Source organism: Sinocyclocheilus anshuiensis, unplaced genomic scaffold, assembly GCF_001515605.1.
Source record: "Sinocyclocheilus anshuiensis isolate Anshui unplaced genomic scaffold, SAMN03320099.WGS_v1.1 scaffold1105, whole genome shotgun sequence".
In the NCBI taxonomy this organism is placed as follows: Eukaryota; Metazoa; Chordata; class Actinopteri; order Cypriniformes; family Cyprinidae; genus Sinocyclocheilus; species Sinocyclocheilus anshuiensis.
Genome location: NW_015558596.1, coordinates 166,284 through 190,864, shown reverse-complemented (window position 1 = coordinate 190,864; position 24,581 = coordinate 166,284). Strand labels below are relative to the sequence as shown.

At 37.4% G+C, this 24,581-nt stretch overlaps 3 protein-coding genes across 5 annotated transcripts in view; 1 reads left to right on the top strand and 2 right to left on the bottom strand.

Annotated features, from left to right (window-relative positions):
• LOC107680050 (rho GTPase-activating protein 29) overlaps nt 1-10,431 on the bottom strand; it is a 62,991-nt gene extending 52,560 nt beyond the window's left edge. For all 3 annotated transcript variants that reach the window (XM_016475809.1, XM_016475810.1, XM_016475811.1), the window contains exons 1-2: nt 10,323-10,431; nt 6,427-6,762 (exon numbers count right to left, since the gene is read on the bottom strand). In XM_016475809.1, coding sequence (XP_016331295.1) covers nt 6,427-6,691 — 265 coding nt within the window. In that variant the 5' untranslated portion in view covers nt 6,692-6,762; nt 10,323-10,431. The remainder of the gene's footprint in view (nt 1-6,426; nt 6,763-10,322) is intronic.
• A 962-nt stretch (nt 10,432-11,393) lies between these two features.
• abcd3b (ATP-binding cassette, sub-family D (ALD), member 3b) lies at nt 11,394-21,266 on the top strand. The gene is made up of 23 exons (XM_016475814.1): nt 11,394-11,724; nt 11,925-11,961; nt 12,187-12,285; nt 12,420-12,508; nt 12,875-12,944; nt 13,291-13,388; nt 14,405-14,528; nt 14,658-14,714; nt 14,805-14,947; nt 15,035-15,104; nt 15,196-15,288; nt 15,384-15,467; nt 15,765-15,856; nt 16,005-16,096; nt 16,749-16,818; nt 17,001-17,064; nt 17,176-17,253; nt 17,362-17,427; nt 17,514-17,603; nt 19,932-20,051; nt 20,177-20,281; nt 20,517-20,573; nt 20,678-21,266. Exons 1-23 carry the CDS (start codon nt 11,618-11,620, stop codon nt 20,753-20,755), a joined length of 1,983 nt encoding a protein of 660 aa, XP_016331300.1. The 5' UTR covers nt 11,394-11,617; the 3' UTR covers nt 20,756-21,266.
• Nucleotides 21,267-21,515: 249 nt separating this feature from the next.
• On the bottom strand, nt 21,516-24,523 carry LOC107680051 (tissue factor-like). The gene is made up of 6 exons (XM_016475813.1): nt 24,345-24,523; nt 23,966-24,089; nt 23,618-23,805; nt 23,314-23,489; nt 23,024-23,192; nt 21,516-22,358 (listed from the first exon to the last, which is right to left on the bottom strand). The coding sequence occupies exons 1-6, from the start codon at nt 24,412-24,414 to the stop codon at nt 22,231-22,233; spliced, it is 855 nt and encodes a 284-aa protein (XP_016331299.1). The 5' UTR covers nt 24,415-24,523; the 3' UTR covers nt 21,516-22,230.
• Between the last annotated feature and the right edge of the window lie 58 nt (nt 24,524-24,581).

Below are 24,581 nucleotides of genomic sequence, written 5' to 3'. Positions count from 1 at the left end.
AAAATAAATAAATACATTTTTTACCCAGTCATTTAAAAATAACACATTTTAGAGCTGTAATGACAATACTGTGATACCGTGAAACCGTGATATTTTTTGCTTACGGTTATCATACCGTCAAAATCTCATGTAGCCCATGCCTACACACAATAATAAAATACTGTATAGTTAAATAGTTATTTTAGTTATATTAGTATATTGCTACAAACGTAACACCAATGCAAGAACAAAATGTATGCAACTTAAACTGGATACGGAGGAGTCATAAAATAAGCAGGTTAAACTCACAGCTCATGTGGTATTTACTGACTGTGAATGGAGACATCAATCATCAGCTGCGCGCGTAAACACTGCACTTTGCGTGAATCCCGCCGCAACCATCCTTTGCCAAATGATAAGCACACTACTATATCGCGATTTTATTTTCTGTTCGATTAGTGTTCATTATAAAACTGTGTGGGGACAGATTATATCATTGTAAAATAGACATCTGATCTAGAGTGCAATAAAGAAGAAAAATTAATCAGTTTAAAAAGGCTATTATTCACCTCCTGTATGTGCTTTAAGCCTTCGACGTAGACCGCATTTTAATCTTTGTTTTGAGGAAATTTTCCCACCGGTTAATCGACGTGTGACGATACCGGTAATACTGGTATCACCGTTGGGGGGGGGGGGTTTAGTTTGTTTGAGTTTCCCGCTTTTCTTCGTTTTCAAATGGCTTGTAAAATGCCATGCGCATTTTACTTTCACTTTCAAATTAGTGGCAATTGAATTGCCACAATTGGGCATTAAGCAATTGTTCATTTGAGTTTTCCCTCTTTTCCTCGGATTTCTTGGCTTTCAAATAGCTTGAAAGAGGGCAGTGCGCGTTTTACTTTCACTTTCAAATTAGCGGTAATTCGGCATTGATTCAATTCAAGCAACAACAACGTCAAACTCATAGAACTTTTATTAACAAAACGAATAAAAATACACCATATATGCCTAATAAAATAAATTACTTAGGAAAATAACACAAAGTTTAAATAGGTATATAAAACTGAAAATCAGCAAACAATCGATTATACTATATACACGCAATTATAAACGCAACAAACACTTTTGTTTTTGCCCCCATTTTTCATGAGCTGAACTCAAAGATCTAAGACTTTTTCTATGTACACAATTTCCTATTTCTCTCAAATATTGTTCACAAATCTGTCAAAATCTGTGTTAGTGAGCACTTCTCCTTTGCCGAGATAATCCATCCACCTCAGAGGTGTGGCATATCAAGATGCTGATTAGACAGCATGATTATTGCACAGGTGTGCCTTAGGCTGGCCACAATAAAAGGCCACTCTAAAATGTGCAGTTTTATCACACAGCACAATGCCACAGATGTCGCAAGTTTTGAGGGAGCGTGCAATTGGCATGCTGACTGCAGGAATGTCCACCAGAGCTGTTGCCCGTGAATTGAATGTTCATTTCTCTACCATAAGCCGTCTCCAAAGGCATTTCAGAGAATTTGGCAGTACATCCAACCGGCCTCACAACCGCAGACCACGTGTAACCACACCAGCCCAGGACCTCCACATTCAGCATCTTCACCTCCAAGATCGTCTGAGACCAGCCACCCGGACAGCTGCTGCAACAATCGGTTTGCATAACCAAATAATTTCAAACACAAACTGTTAGAAACCGTCTGAGGGAAGCTCATCTGCATGCTCGTCGTCCTCATCGGGGTATCGACCTGACTGCAGTTCGTCATCGTAACCGACCTCCTCACATGATAAATAAAATCTGACTCCTGCTCCGTGGTGCACTGTCGTTTGCGCACAGTTCGGCATGCTGCATTGAGCGTTTCGTTTTTAAAAGTGTCTGTCCTCTAACTGAACTAGGCTAAATGATTTTTGTTACTATAAAAAAAAATCTAAACGACGGTGGGGGGCGGTGCCGCAGTAGGCAAATTACATAACTGGTGTTGCGGCTTAACACTGGTATAACCGAAAACACCGTCTATCGCAGCAAGCCTACTTGCTGGAAGAAGTAGTTAGCTACAGGAAAAGCTACACTGTTTTAAAAGTAGCGTCGCTACTGTAAAGTTACTGAAAAATTTAGTTACACTAGTAGCGTCGCTACTTGTAGCTAGCTACTCCCCAACACTGCATGTACCCCAAAAAACACGCTCTCCATCCAGCGCTAATGATGGCCCTGTTCTTTGCTAGGATTTCATGGGCCAACTGGCACATCCCCATGACCAATCTGCTGAACTGCGGCTGTAAATCCACACCCCAGGAAATGCTACCCAACCACAGGCCCACACAAAAACATCCCTCACCTTCAGTGGGAAAGTTACTGCCCAACAAATCTCTCTTTTCCACTTCACAAGCGCAGCGAGCCATTATATCGCCTACCATGGGGGCTTCGGCAATGGTGCCACCCGCAAAACTCTGTGAAGCAATCTCGTTACACGAGGATGGGTGTATTTTTTCACTTTTTCATTTTAGAGGGTTTTGTCCACATCCTCAGATTAACACCATTACAATATGCCAAGGGGGCCTCCATACCAAGACCTCCAGCGGGCTGGTGCATTCACGAAAACAATTTATTCGCCAGGTCCAGCTATGAGAAAAAAGTATTTTTTATGCCTGAACCCCCCATTTGTTTTACATCTATCAGACTGCAGCTTTAAGTGTGAGAGCAGGTGAATGAAAGTTGGGAATGAAGAAAAATAATGAAATCCACCACTGGGCCAGCTATTTAAATTTAAAACCAGTGTATCTGCAGAGTTTTTGAATTCAGTTTTTTTTTTTTTTAGATCTGTACAAATAAAATGAATAATGTATGTCCATACAGAACCTACCCATACAATATCAAAAAAACAAAAAAACAATTACATCAGTCAAAAACGAACATTTTGTCATCATTTACTCATGGTGTGTCATTCAGTTGAGTGTGTACATAACTGAACTGAACGATTAGTTGTTAATGCAGTTACACCACTCTCTTTGTGAGACTCAAGGTACAGAAACACGTCTAGACTCTTTTGACACAAGAAATTTTGATACTGTCTCTCTGCACCATAGTGCCACCCACAAGGCCTGTGGTCAGGGGAAACCCATATATTACTGTCGAGAGAGACCCATTGCGTGTATACCAGTGATAGTACTCCCGCGTTTAAATGTGGTCGTCACTCCCAAAACTTTGCAGTGTTTACGTGGCTTATGTGTACAATCTTTGTGAACCATAATAAGAGCTTTACGACTGGAGGAAACTAACTCTGCTGGAAGACTATTTTTTAACCAGGTCTAAGAAAAGAGAAAGACCTAAGCTATTTTAAACTACAGATTGTTTTGCTTGGATCTGTTTGGACACAGTTCCCACGCTTAAGGTTAGGGCTGAACGATTTTGGAAAATAATTTAATTGCGATTTTTTTTACAAATATTGCGATTGCGATTTAATATGCAAGCACGCATAAACGTTGTTTTCTCAAAAACACAATCACGTACATACATGCTGCTCACATATTATTGTAGCCCAGTTTGTGCTGATTACAGTGTTATTAAACTTTAGACATTCAAATGTTTGTAAGCAACTGAAAAAAGCACAAATGTCAGGGCATGTCAAAACTTTTCCAGGCCCCAAAACACCCTCGGACCCCAGAGGGTTAAATGGTTTTGTAGGTTCCTTCTTTCAGATCAACATATTTCCCAGTAAAACTCTCTGATTGCTGTGCACATCCTGCAAGAAAGTCAGAAATGGTCCCTTTTTGTTGTTTCTTCTGTCAAAACACATCCGAGAGCCAAGCCTAATGTGATTTTTCTTTGAATCCAACATTGAGATGTTTTTAGTGTAATGTTGAACTCCCGTGACAGTTGGACATTCAGAAGGGTGGGGTGTTTTTACTGGAAGGGCTAGGCTAAATATCAAATAATTCCCTCTGTGATTTTAGAGAAACACGTCCAGAGTGAGTGGAAGTGTATTGTGGCCTGTTGACGCTCATCATGTGGGTAGATGAAAGAATGTGCTGTTCTGTTGTGAGGAAGAGGTTCTTTTAAGTGCTCTGAGTTTGAAAAGTGCTATGATAACAACCAGGAAGTATTATGTTCTTCCATGCACCGGGTCTGTAGACTGATTTATCGTAATTCAGATAACAAAACTCAGTGTTTGTCTTTTATATAAACTTACAGAATTGATTCAAGGTGAACTGGACTTTTTGTTTGCTTTGAGGCTACTTGTTTAAGAAAAATTTGACTACATCAACTTTTCACTACTTATAAATTCGCCGGCTGCCAGAAAGTCAAACAACCACAACTGAGGTGAAAAGTGCCTTTGAAAACATTCAGAAATTTCAGCAAGGAAGAGTCATTTTTCATGTGTCGCACACCTAACAAGTCAATCGAAGGCACCATAGCAACAAGTGAACATTTGTTCTGAAGGAATTTGGGGTATGCAGGAGGAGGGGGCTTCATGGCGGAGGAGGAATCACGGAACGAGAAGAGTTTGGTCAAACCGATCAAAGTGATGAGCCAAGCTCATAGTCATCAATATAAACACTAACGAAAAAAGTACTGTGACTGCAGTTTTCTGATAAACACTTTACAAGCCCCTAGTTTTTGTAGCTTAAATTAACCACATTGTGGCTTCAAAAATCTCGTGTGTGACGTGCATTCAGACTGCAGAGCAAATAAGCACGCAGATGAGTTCCTGTAGCATTCCTCCTGGCTGCCTTGTAGATCCTAGCTAGCATAAAATGACAGCCAGGGAGGTGAGGAGAGCTGTGATGATCAATCTCTGTGCAGACAGGATGAATCCATACGTTTAGAGGGTCAGTGAGCATCTCCTCCACTGAGAGGGAACAGGCCAGTGGGAGAGTGGGGAGGTCAAAAGCATGTGCTTGTGGGAAGTGTCACCGGGCCGCTTGACAGAGGGTGGTGTGGAGAATCTCATTCATCAAAACTTAACCAAACAGTTTAACATTTGTAATAAAAGCAGCTGGAATTCCATTTGCACTGACAGAACAACTGAGAAACAGAATTAGCTGTTCATATTCACCAAATATGCACCAAATCTTTATATGGATTATTTAGATTATTTATTCCATTTGTTTTGCTGGTATTTGTGTTAAGTTTTTGTTGTGGCCACCTGCAATACTTCACTACCCTACCGTTCAAAAGTTTGGGGACGGTGAGATTTTTCAATGTTTTTGAAAGAAGTCTCTTATGCTTGCCATGCTGCATTTACATTATCAAAAAAAAAAATATATATATTGTGAACAAAAATGTTAAATATTATTTTATATGATATATATATATACTGTATATATTATATTATATTTTATAAAATATATTAATAATATGAAATATTAATATTAATATTATTAAAAATGTAAATGTTGCAAACAATGTTGTTCTCAGGATTCTTTGAATAGAAAGTTCAAAAGACCAGCATTTATTACAAACTTAAATCTGTAACATTATATATGTATTTAAAGTCACATTCAATCAATTTAAAGCATCCATGCTGAATAAAATAAAAAAATATATATTACTAACCCCAACTGTTTGACCAGTAGTGTTGGTCTGTTAGCTGAACTTTGCAAAAAATAAACTGGAATGATTATAACAGTCGGACTAAAGTGTTTTAAAAAGACATTTTAAAAAGATGAATTATTGCTTAAATATGACCAATAACAAACATTCACAGTGCACATAAGCATATTTAAGACAGAAATAGCAAATCTATAGCTACCAAACTTGTTTAGCTGCTGACCACCATTTTAGGTGGTGAAATGCTTTTTGCAAAGAAAAACATCATAACTCCCTACTGGGGGTAGGACAGTTTGGCTATTCTTACATGGGAAAGTATTTAAATGTGTATATACCACAAACCATAATTGTCCAGTCACTATCTATACTCCAGAGTTCTGTCATAAATGCTTTTTTTTTACTGCTGAAGACAACATAATAGCGGCTTTTCATTCTTTCATCGCAGCAACTTTCTCTAAAAGGAATCCTCTAACAGGAACATAATCTGTTTCCAATAATGCAGAACAGGAACACATAGTTCTCCATAAAGTGCCTTGAAAATGCAAACAGAAATAACCAACAACAAGCTCAGTGTATCAAGTGCAGTCATATCTATTTAGGGGGGAGGGGTGGGTTCTACCACAAGGAGGCAAATTTCAGAGATGCCTTGTGCAGCAGAAAAGAAACACTCTCAGCAGGATAGCCAGGAGTTTACCCGAGGCATCCTGACAGACGTGGCACTCCTCCAGTGATGGGAATGAGAAACACTAACACATCGTACAAACCTACTACATCAGCATGGACTGACCCATATGCACCTTTAAAAGAAACTGCGATACCACAAGATCAAACACAGCTGCACAGCAACAAAGAGCTTTTCAAAGCATCTGAAGTAGCAAGCGTTAAGTAGAACCTCACCTTTGGAGTGAAAAGCCTCCTTTAGGCTCAGCAGCACGTCAGAAAACTTGCGCACATCATTGACCAGTTGCATGATGTAGTCGGGGTCCCCTCCAGGGGCGGTGGTGGTGTGGTCAAGGCCCATAGCATTGACAGGGTTCGTCTTAGAGCTGCGGCCCATTTCTAGCGTTTTGTTGGACCCAGGGGACAGGGACACAGGGATGTTGGGCTGGGAGAGACCACTTGTCAAGCGCTTATTCCCACTGTTGCTGCTCTGATGGAACATTCCAGCAGCCGCTTCTGACGTTACTAAGCCACCTCAGCCGCTGATCCAAGCGCCCTCCTGCCAGTGGAGAGCTGAAGGCAAAGCGAGACAAAAAGCTGATGATCAATTAATACAGCTAAATAAAGTATACGGGATGTTGAAGCCTATGATCAGGAGCTGCCTTTATAAACACATGTAGAATGTGAACTCATGATAGTTTGCGAAATGTTCCTATGAACAATTTGTTAAATTTAAGTGCAATGTGTACACAGGCCTCAACTCCATCTGCAGAATGCCCTGAAATATCTCTTTATTTAGGGAATAATTCATCCATTAATGAAATTTCTGTCATAATTTACTCACCCAAACAGTTACTGGTCCCCACTGACTTCCATAGTATGGAAAAAATTAGGGGTGCTCCGATCAGAATTTTTGAGGCCGATCACCGATCGCCGATCACAGAAAGCAGTATCTGCCGAGACCGATCACCGATACCGATATTTTTAAAGCCTTCTTTTTATCATGTAAAATTATTTATAGTGATACTTTCACACAGGAGTCCGCTACTGATCCGTGGCTGTTTACCACAAACACAACATTTATCCATTATTTTGATTTCAAACCCAAACATTGTCACTGAAAATGCTTTTTCAGCATTGCAATTCTTTTTTTACACAGTACAGTAATACAGTTTTTCACAGACATGTTTAAACACAATAAATATAAGCAACACATTATTCAGTGTTTTTTTATATTTTTTTATAGATTTATATATTAAGTTGCTCAAAAGCTCAAACTTTAATCCAGCGCTTGCAGCGCAGCAAACATAGACTCGGTGCGGAAACGATCTCTGCACTCTCAGGTGCAGTGTGAATGCTCTAATCTGTTGACATGAGCGCGGAAAAAATACGCACCACATACGCACTGCAAATGGAGTAATGTGAACCTGGCATTATGTGTGTGCGCTGCGAGTGTGCATGAGCGCACGGTCTACAGGAGAGCGCGCGGGCGCTGAATGGTTAAACACTGGCAAGAATTAAAAAGAAATGCAATTTATAAACTTTAGTGACGATGTGACACTGCCTCGATTGTGCAAGTGACAATTCCTGTCTCAACTGTGCAGCGTGCAGCTCGCTTATAGACAGACGCGATGTGTGGTGATTTGAAGACATTTGTGTATTTTGAGAGAAAGAGAGAGAGCGCGCGCAGTACACTCACGCTGTTTGTGAAATTACGTCTCACACAAGGTTTTCAAATTACTTTGTAAGTTATTTAATGAAGAAATATGAAGGTGAAGCATTATAATTATTTCACCCGCGCCGGACAGAGACTGAGACGTGCCGCTGCACTTGAGATCTTTTTTTTGAGATCAGCCTTTTTAGAGACCGCTGATCAATCATCCCAACGTGATTATCAGCCAATCGGAGCACCCCTAGAAAAAATACTATGGATGTCAATGGGGACCAGAAACTGTTTGGTTACCCACATTCTACAAAATATTTTATTTTGTGTTCAGCAGAAGAAAGAAATGTATACAGGTGTGGAACAACTTGAGGATGAGTAAATGATGACACAATTTTCAGTTTTTGGGTGAGCTGTTCCTTTAAGAAACATTTCTTATTATTATCAATGTTGAAAATATTTGTTGTTTAATATTTTTGTGGAAACTGTGAAACATTACCATTTACAATAAAAGTTTGGGGTAAGTAAAAATGTGACCCTGGACCACAAAACCAGTCTTAAGTGTCAATTTTTCAAAATTTAAAGCTGAATAAATAAGCTTTCCATTGATGTATGGTTTGTTAGGATAGGACAATATTTGGTCAAGATACAACTATTTGAAAATCTGGAATCTGAGGGTGCACAAAAATCAAAATACTGAGAAAATCGCCTTTAAATTTGTCCAAATGAAGTTCTTAGCAATGCATATTACTAATCAAAAATTAAGTTTTTATATATTTACGGTAGGAAATTTACAAAATATCTTCATGGAACATGATCTTTACTTAATATCCTAATGATTTTTGGCATAAAAGAAAAATCTATAATTTTGACCCATACAATGTATTTTTGGCTATTGCTACAAATATACCCCAGCGACTTAAGACTGGTTTTGTGGTCCAGGGTCACAAATAAAAAAAGGAATACTTTCATTCAGCAAGGATGCATTAAACTGATCAAAAGTGTCAGAGAAAAAAAAAACATTTATATTACAAAAAGATCTTTCTTTTTAACTTTTTATTGAACAAAGAATCCAGAAAACAATGTATGATGGTTTCCACAAAGATATTAAGCAGCACAACTATTAACATTAATAACAAGAAGAAATGTTTCTTGAGCACCAAATGAGCATATTAAAATTCAGCAATAATATGCATTTAATATGTATGTAACAATGATTCACACAATCTTCCTGTTTTTATTCTATTCCCGATCAAATAAATGCAGCCTTGGTGAACATAAGATAATTTTGTTTCAAAAAAATATTTTGTATAAATCATGTTGGATTAATTTAATTACTGTTATATGAGTGTGCAAAAAGTTTGCATGCAAGCTCTTTAGTTGGCATATGCACAAGAATACATTCACATAAGATTCTGCCTTTATACATTCCAATTTGTTCCTCACTTTTGGCAGAATGAAATCCATGGCATTTAGAATTTAATCCAATTGTATGTGCATTTTATAAATGAGCACCCTGAAGTGGTAACTGAAGGTTGTAAATTCAGATCCCACAAGGGTGATCTATAACTTCCCACTGATGTGGGCCTGAGTAAGTTACTGTATCTCAACCTTGGTTGCTCCAGATGGATTAGGCCTGTGTTACTTGAATTTTGATTTAGTTTGGATATATAAACATCACCTAACGGACACATTTCTTCTTATTTAGGCTACATACCGAAAATGTAGTTCATCCTGCCATGTTATAAGTTCATCAAAATATCAGGGTTGCCTTTCTAAGCAAACAGGAACTTTAATTTTTAAAACCAGTTTCCACAGCCCCAAAAGGGCTCTCATTCAAGCTCTTCACTCTCATTATGATGATCTAGGAACAACTAGAACTCAAGACCTCATACTACTTGACCCAGTTATCTACGGATGCATCATCCAGTCACATGTAATTCCTGTAATCAGGACTGTTTTCTTGATACGTGACAGCCTTTGTCTACAGCTGACGCACGTCTGCTACAGAATGCGAGCAATGCACCGATCTTATCATTTAACAGGGGCTTGACCACCTGTCACTCAAAACTAACCATATTCAGTAATACGAGAGGAAATGGACAAGAAAAAAAAAACACAGACACGAGGTGGAATAGGGCCAATAATGGATTTACGTCAATATTAAATTGACAAATAAGCATTAAAACGCACTTATATATTATTAAAATCCTGTATTTTGATTAAGTGTATAATTTTTTGACTGTTAGGGAGCACATACGTTGTGACAACCCGAACTTATAACTAATATATAATAGTCAATACTAATATATAATTATATAACTAGTATATAATAACTAATACCTCTCAATACTGTAACTGTTCTCCACTTCGTAGCCGCTTTACACTTTAGCGCTGCTAGCTAACCACTTCACACATAATCTTTAACAATTACTTGTTGTGTTTAGTGTCTCAAACGAGTGGTACTTACTTGAATAGTTTATGAGGAACATCATACTGCAGACTTAATTGGGTTAATCCTATGTAAATCCATAAAACAATCTCAAAAGAGTAGCTTGCAGACGGACCGCTCTTCACATCACAACTGACGGGAGAAAAACTTACTGTCTGAGGCACTGGCTGACTCAAAACTAACTCACGTGCCCTCAAAGCAAACTTCCTATTGGCTGGCGGAGTGCGGCAGAACAAGCCGCTTGTTTTCCCCGTCAAAATTACATGTGCTGCTCTGAGACTGGAATAGTGTACAATAATAATAAAGGGGCTTTATTTCGTTTAGAGATAACATTAGGGTGATATGTTAGGCATTACGGTCAGCATTCTTTCTAGCATTTAACTGTTCCGTAAGGCTATATTAGGCCTATGACAAAATACATACTTTAAACATTTTGGATCAAAAAGAAAGACTCGACTTATTTTAATTCATGGTTATTTTAGGTTCCAGTGCACAAAATAATACAGAAATTACAACTTTAAACTTAACATATGAATTAAATCTCTCTCTCTCTCTCTCTCTCTCTCTCTCTCTCTCGATAGATAGATAGATACTCTCTCTAGATAGATAGATAGATAGATAGATAGAATATTGGCATTCTTTAACTTTAAATAAGACAACAGTTAATGCACAGCTGAATCGAAATTACAAATGACCAAATACAGGCAGTAAAAATTAAAAGCAAAAGGGAGAGATAATGGGGAAGAAAACTAATTATAATAAATAAAACACTGATTACCGATGTAGAATATAAAAAAATTACAATACACATGATTTAATATAAATTGTGGACTTTCTAATAAAAAGAAATCAATATTATTATAAATATAATTTAATGGTCAAGAGAGACAGGGAGGTGGATTCCATTGTAACATGGAATAATTGGGGGAAAATTGGGGAAATACACCAGATGAAATGTGAAATAAAAAGTTTAGCCTTATTAATGATTAATCACAACTCTAATACACGTCTATCACAATGAAATAATAAAAAAGCAGATCAAAAACGTAGCAAAAGAAATGTTGAGCGCGCTTTGAAGAATGGCGTGACTCTGCCGACACCTTGCGGCTGAATGCTTCAATACTGGTGTGTAGACTATACATCCGTGTGTGTGATGTTTCTGAGGTGTGCTTATGTGTGTTTGTGTGAGTTTAGGCATGAGCAGACCTATAGAAGCTCCCCGTTAACAGTCGTGCTTTGAAAAAACAAGAGGAAATCCACCACGTGGGACCTTTGTTGCCCGCCGTCGCTTCCTGATTGGTTTCATTTTGAACATGGCGGCTGTTAGTAAGTATCTGACAGCCGGCAATTCCTCCATCGCAGGTGCTTTGCTGTTCGCCGTGTACGTATTAAAACAAAGACTGTCTTCGGAAACCAATGGGTAAGATAATTGCTTCTTATGCCTGTTGCCATGTATTTACTCGGTGTACGACCTCTTCGACATTGAAATATCATTGACATGGGACGCATTCATTTATTTAGACGTTAACGTGCTTCTGGAAACGAGTTACATTGAAACTCAGTGTCATTGATTTCAAAGCTTGTTGTTTTCTAATGCCTTATTCCTGTGTTTATTTGTAGAGAGAAAGGGGCATCAAAACCACTGCTGGACAATGACGTTAGTATATTCCTTAGTCTAAATCTAAGCAGGAATTTGTAGTAGAGTAGGTTTTGGTGTATATATATATATATATATATATATATATATATATATAATGTATATGTATATGTATATGTATGTATGTGTGTGTGTGTGTGTGTGTGTGTGTGTGTGTGTGTGTGTGTACATGTACATGTACATGTCTGTGTGTGATTATAATTACTATTATTTTCACATTTTCAGAAGGACAGAAAGACTGACAAAGCTGCGGTGGACAAGGTGTTCTTCAGGCGCATTTGTCATATCATGAAAATCCTGTTGCCACAAACCTTTTGCAAAGAGGTCAGTGTATGTTTCAATCTCTGTATACTTACTGTCATTTAATTCCACTGGCTATTTGATCTAGGTGAAATACAAAAGATTTTGTGACAGAATTTAAATAAACAGCTGTGTTATTGGTTGTTTTCTCTCTCCAGTCAGGATATTTGCTTCTAATCGCTGTCATGCTCATGGCCAGAACTTACTGTGACGTCTGGATGATACATAATGGGACCATGATTGAGAGGTATTTAGGATTTTAGATCCTTGATCACACTTACCACGTGCTGTAAGACTACAGTCTCATGTGCAGTCTCATATTTGGGGATGTTTTTTATATGCAAATGCATCATGTGCATCTCATCTGATCTTCAGTCATGATTATGAATGTTTATGTATGTTACTAGGAGGTTCCTTTTCCTTTTTCTGTTGTATTTGTAGTGCATTTCTCAGTGGTATGATTTACTCTGGGTGCCGTTGCCAGTAGAACATGCCAGATCACTTAAATGCTGTCTGTCCTGTTTTTCTTGTACTGTGTGTAGACTACGAGCACAAAATGACTGTTCTTCAGTGTGTGTGTGTGTGTGTGTGTGTGTGTGTGTGTGGTTTGCAGTGCAATTATTGGACGTTCGACAACCACTTTCAAAAGATACTTGGTCAACTTTATCACAGTCATGCCTTTTGTAAGTGGTCTAAACTTTGCACAGGGTTACTGTGTCCTGTTTTTTAAGCCGGTTGACAAGGCTTTATCTATATCGTTTTTATGATAATGTGATGTTTCTTTCTCAGTATTAAGTAATAAAGGGATCATATCATCTCATAATGTCAATAAAGGGATCATAACAGATCATATGTTCTATAAAATGTGATTAAAATGTAGAAAGTATAACATAAACGGTAATTATGCATTATTTAAAGATAATGTGTTGAAAAAAATTTGTAGCTGTAGGAATGTAATATCTTTAACTGTACATATTTCATACAAATTTATTTAAAGCACATCTATTTTTGTGTTTTATGACATGTCAGATATCTCTAGTGAATAACTTGTTAAAGCTGGGACTCAACGAACTGAAGCTGTGTTTCAGAATGAGACTTACCAATCACCTTTACAATGACTACTTGACGTAAGTTATATTCATCAGCCGAATGTTTCTGTTCTATTTTTGTCCATTTTTAGTTGACTCTGTTTATAATGTCTTTCTCTTCTTATCCACTTTATTTTTTACAGCAGAAGTAAGCAATTTTCTGTGAATGCGCGAGACTTCCGATTCATTAGCTGCTAGTAAAAAACTAAGAACAACAAAGTGCAGTAAATTATTTGTGCTGCAATCCAGTGTGTTTGATTACAATAATAAATGTAATAAAATTAAATTAATATGATAATGATACCATTTTGCAACATCAAGGAGCATAACATACTGTTGTTTTGCAGCTAAAATAACTGGAAACTAATGACACCAGAAGCCTCGCACATTCATGTTAAAAATGGCCATGTCTGTACTTCTTACCTTAAAAATAAGGTGGACACCAAAATCAGGGTTGTGTCGAAATTGAACTGAAAATGTCTTTTAAATTTCAGTATAAAATAATACACACTTTACACTTTAGACATCCTATTAATTTTGCAACTACACGTGAACTAGCAGTCATTAGATTATTAGTAGACTTTCTGTTTAATATCAGGTGAGACTTCTTTTTAATGGTTTCCCAATAGACATTCTACTGACTATAAGTAACTTTGCAAGTATATCAACTTATTCTACTAATCCTAACATAACAGTCTACTAATACTTTAATGAGAGTTAGTTGACATCCAATTGCAAATTAATGAGAGTTAGATGACATGTAGTTGCAAAGTTACTTATAGTTAGTCAAATGTGTAAAGTGTCTGAAATCTATAGTTAACTATCGTTACGTTATTGTTACATTTCCTAGAATGCAGTCTTTTTTTTAAATTATAATTCAGTAAATTCCAATACAATTTCCAGTTTAACATCCTGTGAGATTTGGTCAATCCAATTCAAATTCACACTGAAATGACAGGGAAAGCCAATTCTTAAATTCTGGTTGAAGATTTGCTTGTTACTGATTTAATGATATCTGCTGCACTGCTGTTTTACAACACTATATCTTACAACAGGGGGTTCACATACTATCAAATTGGCAACCTGGACAACCGTATTGCCAACCCAGACCAGCTGATAACTCAAGATGTGGAGAAGTTCTGTAACAGTGTGGTGGACCTCTATTCCAACGTCAGCAAGGTAATACAGAGGGACACTCAATGCGTAACAGCCAAAAAGTGCAAAAGCAAAGCATTTCCTGTCATTCTGAACCATACATTAGGATGTCTTCAGTTTGAGCCTGCTTGATTACTTTCCCTTTTCCTGCAGCCTCTGCTAGACATATTGATCTACATCTGCAAATTGAACACAGCCATTGGGTCTCTTGTAAGTGTTGTTTCAAAGAAATCACAGGCTAATTCAACGCCTCAGTCTCTATAGTGTTAAGTTTCAAAAACTCTGCTGGCTCTTCTGTAGGGTCCCGCTAGTTTGCTGAGCTATCTGGTGTTCTCTGGTCTGCTCCTGACAAGACTGCGCAGACCGATTGGCAAGATGACCATAACGGAGCAGAGGTATGAGGGGGAGTACAGATACGTCAACTCTCGCCTCATCACTAACAGGTATGTATGGGACTCCATCTCTTTGCCTGGCTGTTTGTCTCCTGAGGTATTTTATGAAGGATGCATGATTTCTGTGTATTGTTTCAGTGAGGAGATTGCATTCTACAATGGAAACAGGAGAGAAAAACAAACTATTAATCGAACCTTCCAGAAACTGGTGAGGAAAATAAAAATAGTTTTGATTTCCATGAACTAATCTGAACAAAATGTTTGGTGAAGCTTTCAATCAGACTTTTTTTTTTTTTAAGGTGGACCACTTGAGTCGCTTCATACACTTTAGTTTCTCAATGGGTGTCGTGGACAGCATTATAGCCAAATGTAAGCAGATATGGACAACTACTGTAGATGGCAGCAGAATCCAAAATAAACTTTTAAAGTTAACATGGATCACATTAAACCTTATTAACGTAATGCATGTTTCTGTTCTTGCTGTGAGGTGGGCTACCTGGTTATTAGCCGGCCATTCCTGGACCTCACAAACCAGCGGCATGTGAACAGCACATACTCTGAGCGACTGGAAGTGAGTATGAATGAACACAGTTTAATAAGGCTGAAATATTTTTTGTTTTATTTTATTTTGTTGTATTTTTATGGTAGCAGTTTAAATTGTGTAAATCACTTTTACTGTACAGTGGCGATATGCTACTGTATGCAAATCCGGATAATAATTTCACTTTTAATTACTGACCTTTGAACTCTCCAGATTTCATTGTCATCAGTGTCTTTGTCAGATTGCTTTATTGGGTCAGTAAGGATTTCCTTAGATAAATGTTTGCACAGAAGATAGAAGTTCTTCTATGTTTGCTTTACGCTGCAGGACTACTACCAGAGTGGGCGGATGTTGATTAGTTTGGCGCAGGCCCTGGGAAGGATCGTCCTGGCAGGCAGAGAGATGACCAGACTGTCTGGGTGAGTGCTTTGCCTCGGGTACATACATTCTTTGCTTGTTCCTCTTGCTATCCATTATCTCTACCCTTATCAGTGCTCACCTGCTGTCTGTCTTTCATTTGCTTGAGTATGTGTGTGTGTTTATCTGGAGTCTGAATCCATTTATTAGGTTCACTGCACGGATCACAGAAATTCAGGAAGTCCTTAAGGAGCTGAATTCAGGCAGATATGAACGGACCATGGTAACACAGAGAATTAAAGGTCTGGACTATTGTGTGATATGTGTTTGTTTTGTTTTAAGCATATATTTGTGACATAAGATATGTTTCTAGGAATTGATACTAATACCGTTTAAATGTTTGGGGTAGGTAAGTTTTTTAATGTTTTTAAAATAAGCCTCTTATGCTCACCAAGGCTGCATTAATTTAATCAAAAATACAGTAAAAACAGTAATAATGTGAAATATTATTGCAATTTAAAATAACCTTTTTGTTTGAATATATTTTAGGGTGTAATTTATTTCTGTTATTACTTCAGTCTTCAGTGTAACATGATTCTTCAGAAATCATTCTAATATGCTGATTTGCCGCTCAAGAAACATTTATTATTATTATTATTATCAATGTTGAAAACAGCTGTGCTGCCTCATATTTTTGTGGAAGCTTGTTTTACTTTTTTCAGGTTTCTTTGATGAATAGAAAGTTCAAAAGAGCAGCATTTATTAATTGTTATGAATATCTTAACTGTCAATTTTGATAAATTTAATATGCCCTTGCTGAATTAAAGTATGCATTTCTTAAAAAAAGAAATCTGAATGACACCAAACATTTGAATGGTAGTTTATCTTATTATTTGTTTCTTTCTTTCTTTCTCTCTCTCTCTCTCTCTCTCTCTCTTTCTTTCTTTTTCACAGATGATTCAGTAGAGAAAATCCCTCTTATCCCTGGGAAAGGTAAAATCATCATCGCAGACAACATTATCAAGTAAGTTACATACTACACACTAAATAAACATCAAGCAAGCCATCATAGTTAGCTACTTAACATTTATGCATTCATGTAATTCTGTTTTCAAGGCCTGTTTGTTATTTTTCTAAGCGTAGACATCGTGTCTAACCCAGTGTATCGTCAGTGTTTCAAACTGAGATGTATCCTTTCATCCACAGGTTTGAACACATACCTTTAGTGACGCCCAATGGAGACATTCTCATCCGTGACTTGTCTTTTGAGGTTAGTGCTCCATAGATAAACTTTTCCTAGTCTAAACTTGTTATTTAGGTTGTAAAACAGGGTTTAGTGATCTGGTTTTAGTAATTACCACCTTTCCCTCCTTACATTAAGGTGTCATCTGGGACAAACGTGTTGGTCTGTGGGCCCAACGGCTGTGGAAAGAGTTCACTCTTCAGAGTGCTGGGAGAGGTTAGAGCTTATCTTCAGCAGAAATATGTGGCTTTAGAAACCTCAGTGTTTTATTTATTTATTTATTTTTTTTGATTGTTTGCTTATATTGTCTATTTGCTTCCCCAGCTGTGGCCTCTATGTGGAGGACAACTCACAAAACCACAGAAAGGGAAACTCTTCTATGTTCCTCAGGTTGCCCTGTTCACATTGAGGTCTTCCATGGCAGCAGGTTAAATGTGAAAATATTTTAAAGGTTTATTTGTTTGTATTTTCTTCAGAGGCCCTATATGACACTGGGTTCCCTTAGAGATCAGGTGATTTATCCTGACACACATGAAGACCAAAAGAAGAAAGGAACATCCGATCGGGTGAGTTTCATAATCAAATGGACAGCAAAATGTGTTATAAAGGGATGGTTCACTCAAAAATGAAAATTCTGTCATTGTTTACCCATAAGACCTATGTTCATCAAAACACGAATGTAGATATCTTTAATAAAACTGAAGGGATTTAGGTTCCTTCACTGAAGGTCCATTCCACAAAAACTTCTTTCAAGCTGTTTAATGCCACTCAGCGGGTGTTGCGTGCATCAGTCCAAAAGGAGTTAAATAAAAAGCGCCCATCCATTAAAAAAAGTGTCTCACCCGGCTCCGGGGGCTGAACAAAGGCCTCCTGTAGCGAATCGATGCGTTTTTGTAAGAAAAATATCCATATTCAAAACGTAATAATCACTTTAATGTAGCTTGCGCCAACAGTCCTACACGGAAGCTCCGGGCGGATGTCATATGAGTTCAGCGTTGCGCATGCGCCGGTGAGTCTGGTGAAAACCAACGTTTGTTAACAGGAGCAAAGGAAGCAAAGTTTCCTTACTTTAGCAAAGGAAAACCAGTCTTCTCTTGGCTTATATCGAAATCCTCCGACATTCTTCTTTACAAATCCTCGTTTTGTACTTCTAATAAGTGTTTTGTTTTGATCTCTCCCCTGCGCTTCCGCGTTCGTCACTTCTGAGCGGCGCATGCGTAGCGCTGACCTGTGAGTCTGTGTGCTGAGACGAGGAAACGCCTCCTCGCTTGTTATGTGCATTTGAAAAAGCAACACGTGCCGAACATCTTCCCTGGTAATGACTTGGAATGAGAAGCTGCCCAACAAAAGAGAACATTATAACATGTTTTTACTCTGCAACATCAGTCGAGTGTTTGAAATCATTCAATTTTATGATCTTCTTATCACAAATTTTATGTGGCTTCTTATCACAGAATGAGGCAGAAAATATATTCCATGCTGTAAAAAATGCTAAGTTGATTAGCAATGGATTATAAATATACATGATTATTATGAAAATACCCGAGATGGCTTGAAGAACACAGATAAACTATATATTGTCGCAGTCGAGTGTTTATTGTCTTCATGTATCATCATTCAAAGCATTTATATATACTTTTTATTCAGTTACACTGATTTCCTGGAGCGTCATGAGTTATATTACTTCTGTGATGCATATGTGGATTTTCTGGTCCTGTGGCATCCAGTATGAATGAAACAGACATTACATGTGTTCATAGCGCTAAATAATGGCCAGTCCATAAAAATAATACTTCTCTCAAAAGAAATTGGAAGTAGACATGTCATAATCCATGTTTGTCTACAGGGTACAGAAGTGTACTGTTTTTTTTTGTTTTGTTTGTTTGTTTGTTTTTTTTATGGCATTTTAAATCTCAAATCGCAAAAAAATTGTCTGCTGTGCCAAGCCATCAGAACCGAACCAAAAACCGTGGTTAATGGTGTGTGTGACTGAGTGCAGACCTGCTAACCTTCGGAAAATATTTAACATTAAATCTTGCATTTTGCACGTTGTGCAATTACGATTTTGACATTAGCCATAATATATGAACCCTCCCCCCCACCCAAACCCTGTGTCCCGTCCCATCACACTGATGGTACTCAAACAAATATTCCAAGGTTGGCAGGTCTGCTTCAGAAAGTTCATGAAGAGATTATAAAAGAAATTGAACGGTTTAATCCAAGTCTTTTGAAGAGACATGATCACTTTATATGAAGACCAGATTTATTTTAGGCTTATATTCACATATAAACATTGATCAACAATCCACATACGTTGAAAAAGGAAGCTCAACCTTACTTGCTTGACGCAGAAGAATGATATTTGTGCTCTATGTGTGTTATTCAATTGTTTATATGTCAATAAAAGCCTAAATGAAATCTCTTCATCATATAAAGGGATCATGTCTGTTCAGAAGACTTAAACCGTTTGATTCATATAGATTACTTTTACAATCTCTTTACCTTTTTTGTAGCGTCAAAGTTTTGTTTACCTTTAAGTACAGAGAAAGAAATCTGTCAGGTTTGGAACAAGCCATTCCTTTAGAACAATAATGCACTGAAAACTGAAAATTATTTCCTTATATATTAATTTACATGTTGCTTGAAGCTCCAAAAAAGGAAAAAAGCAGCATCAAATTTGTCCATATGATATGTGTGCTATATTCCAAGTCTGGAACGTTATCATATGCAAAAATCATTATTTTAATTATAATCATTATCTGGTGATAATGACATAAAGACTTTTTTTTTTTAATGACATGAAAATTAATAAATATTGAGAATTTTTGGGTGAACTGTCCCTTTAAGAAATGTGCTTATGGTGTTGTTGTTATATATTGTGTACTTGTGGTCAGGTGCTGAAGGAATATCTGGACAATGTCCAGCTGGGACATATCCTTGAGAGAGAGGGCAGCTGGGACATTGTGCAGGACTGGATGGATGTCCTCAGTGGAGGAGAGAAGCAGAGGATGGCTGTAAGCTCTGATCCTTGCATTTTTAAATCATTCTCTTTTACGTGAGACAGATATTAATGTGGCCTATATAAGATCAGAAGTTCCAAATTTCCATATATTTCATATCTCCTTATTGAATTGCACAGATGGCTCGTCTGTTTTACCACAAGCCCCAGTTTGCTATTCTGGATGAGTGCACCAGTGCTGTGAGCGTGGATGTGGAGGACTTCATCTACAGCCACTGTCGAAAGGTAGTCAGATCTTCTTAAACCCAATGAGTGCAAAAATGTTTGTGTGAGAGAAGAACAATCGGAGGCAAATGCTCATGACATTAAGATGAGAAGTTACAACAGGTGCTCACCCCACCATGCTCGTTTTCTGTCAAAAGTGAGATGTTAGGTATGTATTTGTTGCTCCTGTGGGAGTTTGCTTTAGAAACATCTGTCTCCCTGAGCTCAGCTGGAATCATCTGTTTTCTCCTTTCAGGTTGGAATCACACTGTTCACAGTCTCCCACAGGAAATCACTATGGAAGCACCACGAGGTACAACTTTACCCTTGTCTTTCATCATACAGTTGGCAGAATTCATTAGAAAACCTCAAGTTAAGTGCTATGAAGTTAAAACTCTTTGTTTCTCTACACTACAGTATTACTTGCACATGGATGGAAGAGGAAACTACGAGTTTAAACCCATCACGAAGGAAACAGTTGAGTTCGGATCATAATAATGACACTGGGCCTAAATGTGGATCTGAAGCAATATCATTCTGTACCTAATGAAATCGTAACTCTTTCTAGAAGTCGTTGAAAAACAGCTTTTCTTCATCTGAGGGAAAGGATTGTAAATGTGGATAAATATCTCTCAGGGAGAGGTTACTGTGCATTACCTGAAAAGATGTTTGTAAGGAAAGAAAATGGGTTTGATACCCCTTTTAACAATCAAGCAATTGTAATATAAAAGTTGTGAGTTTTGTTGTGATTCTTGATTTGTGTTTTGAAACTGGAACGGTCACTGGCATGTGTTATCACGGAGTTGTCAATAACATACTGTTGCATGCCACTGGTACAGTATTGATAATATGGAAACTGCATTAGTGTAATGAGCTGTCTGTATGAATTTTATGGGAAATTTATTTTAACAGATAATGCAGCCTAATAATATATGTTTGAAAACCTATTGGATACATTGTGCCTTACAGACATGTTTTACTCATTTTACTGAATTACACCACATATAATGAAATTATCTTGTGTGGTATTTTAAAAGCAACAAAGATTTGCTTAGTTGATTTTAATGTTTTTTTTTTTTTTTTACTCGAGTTATTTTAACTTTACACAAGTTTTTTTTTTATATATAGATTTGGAAGGCTTCTGTTTTCACAAACAGAACATTCACAAATGCACAATTTTTTGCATTTTAGTTTATATGTTTCAAGGTTTGAGCAGAAAAAGACAAAGACTTTCACATCTTCACTGTAGCTTACCACAAGGGTGAGCTACTGAGACGAGAATGCAACACTTATTCTTCTCCAGTGAGTGTCGCTCTGTTCCTTTTAATTCAGATTGTGTTGCACAATCTGAACATGCTTTCTCTGCCATTAGGATTTTTTTTTGGGTTTAAAAATGGAAAAAAAAGGAGGATTTACTGCATCAGAGCATGTTCTTCCTCGTTTTTGATAGTGCAAGTCCTTTTACACAAGTCATTACAAAGCATAAGTCAATGATAGCACTAAGTTCTGAAGTTTAGTTTTGGTACCTCAAAAAAAAAGAAAAAGAAAAGAAAAGGAAAAAAAAAAATCATGACAAGTATAATTTATTTGCTCCATCTAGTGAAGTTCCTAGAAGTACAACTCACATTTAAAATATATATTTATATACTCTGAGCATTAAATATTTTCTACAAGATATAAAACTATACACAAAGCAGCTAATAAACCTGTATTTCTGAAGAAAATAAATAAATGCCACTAATAAACAAATACAGTTCTATTCATCCATAATAAGATAAAAGCAAAGGTCCGATATGTACAACATATCATGTAGTGTTAGTGTTTCATAGAAACCAGTCCAGTGCTGTACTGCAGAAGATGTGCTACACACAGACACACAGTCCCGCTCAGTGCAAAAACAGTTACAGTCCAGCTGTACGTCCAGTTCCCAGCTCAAGCAGCAGAAATGTTGTGTTCCTTTATGCCAGAGTCTAGACTATGGTTTCCTTGGCCGTCAGTGTTAGTCTTCGTTTACAGCAAACCACGATCATAACGATTACAGCAATTACAAAAGCCAGTATAATGAGCGCTGCTCCTCCAATCACAGCCAGTCCATACTCTATGGAGAAGAAAGAGGAAATTTAAAGGATCATACTTTTACAAAACAGTCATAATTCATAAATAATTCGAATGCATTCTACTTAAGTGGAAAGCTTAGTTTGGCCAATTAATAATTTATAAATAAATGTATTTAATAAATTAACAATAAAGCAGCATTGACCCTGATATTATAAAATTGAGTTTGGAAACCTTGAATAACCATTCAACAGAAGTTTCAATTTATTAACTCTTTAAATAGTTTTCAAAACAGCATCTAGCTTTTTAATAATAAATTAATAGATTATATAATAGAAATCGGTGCTTCAATATTGCATGTCTGAAAACTCCAAGTGCAGAAAGAAAGGTTCCCACACAACTGAACGGAGTCATTTTAGCACAGCTGTCGGCCCCTGGTCAGTGTGTGAGTAATGGCAGTGTGTGTCATCCTCCCTCCTCTACTCTGCTAGCTGACCCTGATCCGGCCTCTTCATGCTTAACAACCTTCCAGTTTTCCATAACACTGCAATTCTAGACAGCTAAACCTTTGAGCAAAAATTGAATCATTTGGAATACTTAGATACTCCTTTGACGCCTTCCTCGGTCTCTAAAATGGGTGTAACACCCTAGTAAATATGAAAAGTAAATGTCAAAAATAAGCGGTCAAGTATTAGATGATAAACTTACCCTCAAACAGCATCTTGTGCTCCTGTGGTGAGCATTTGGGGAGGCTCCACTCTCCGACACTCTTGTCTCCTTTACGGGAGGGGATGTATGCTGCCACGCTGAAGCAGTAACTCTGATCCTCATCTAGATTATTAAACTCTGCTTTGCTCTCATCCACAATTAGCATTTTCTGAAAACAGCCCAACCAACAAACATGTAATGATTATGATTCAGAGGGCATTTAATTAAAAAAAATGCATGGCATGTAATCTTGAAAAGCATCTATAGCTAGTAAAAGTGCTGATACCCACTTTTCCTGTGCTTCCAGCCTTGTTGTATGCAATCTTATACTTGAGATTTTTCTTAAAGACGTCACGGATGTTCAGAGATCTGCCATCTTTGTGCAGAGCAGTGATGGGGTTGTGTATGATCAGCACAGTCTTGTTCTCGTTTACCTTCAACTTAAACTCAGGGCTTCCAATTAAAGCTACAGGAAAAAGATTTGTACAAATATTAAAGCAACTGCTTTAAATCAAAATTGGTTGAATTTCGAAGGAGGAAGTAATACTTTTGAAGTCTAATATACAAGTTGAGTATGCAAGGTTGGACACTCACTGTCGTTATAAGGACAGAACTTCTTTGATCTGGTGAATGGAGGCTCCACATAGTCAGAAGTCCCATGCAGAGACTCCGACAGGACATCAGCAGAATAAACCCCCTTTACGTCCAGTTCATTAGTCAGGTCACACTCCGTCTCAGTGCTTCTAATGCAGTGAGGGTTTCTCAGTTTGTCCTTACCAACTCTGCAGAGAAAAATCATGTTGGTTAGAATAGTCCTTTAGAGTTTCAATCAATACAGATTTACTTGTTGAATTTTAAATCACAAAATATTGCTAATATGAACCATAAAGAGCAAGATCAAAGCAAAGCTATGCAGTTTAAATGATATATTTGTGTACTTGCCTTGAGAATTCAACTGTATATGTGTAGTTGACAGGTTTAGGTCCCCATGATAGGATTGTTTTGAAATTGTAAGATGACCACGAGACATTTGTTGCTTTGGTAAGCTTGCCCACTTCCAATGATGCTAAATGGGACAGAGGACATAAGTCACATCAATACAGTATGAAACACATCATGTAGCTTTCATGGTTACCATTACAACTTAACCTTTAAATACAACAAAACTAACGTTACACCCAAAGTTCACATTGCTATACTGCACTGTGCCATGCCATACTGTACAGTACAGTACAATAGTATACTATACACTACAATACTATGAGTAAACAGTTAATATTTGGATTAGTTTAAGGTTTAAAAAAAAAACTTAATATTTTACCTTGGGATCCGTTTACGAACGTAAGCCAAACAAGAAAAAGTGCCGAAAACATTACAGCCTTGCTGTCCATCGTTTGTGATAGCAGTCCAATTTAGGCGTAAAAGATTTAATCGAACTTCTTCCGCTGAGGAGCGTTTGGCAATTAAATCTTCCAGCCGCTGCCTGTATTTATAGTGTGTGCGAGAGCTCTCGCGCTACCCGCCACGGGGAGACTCGTCATGAGACATGTATTGTGCT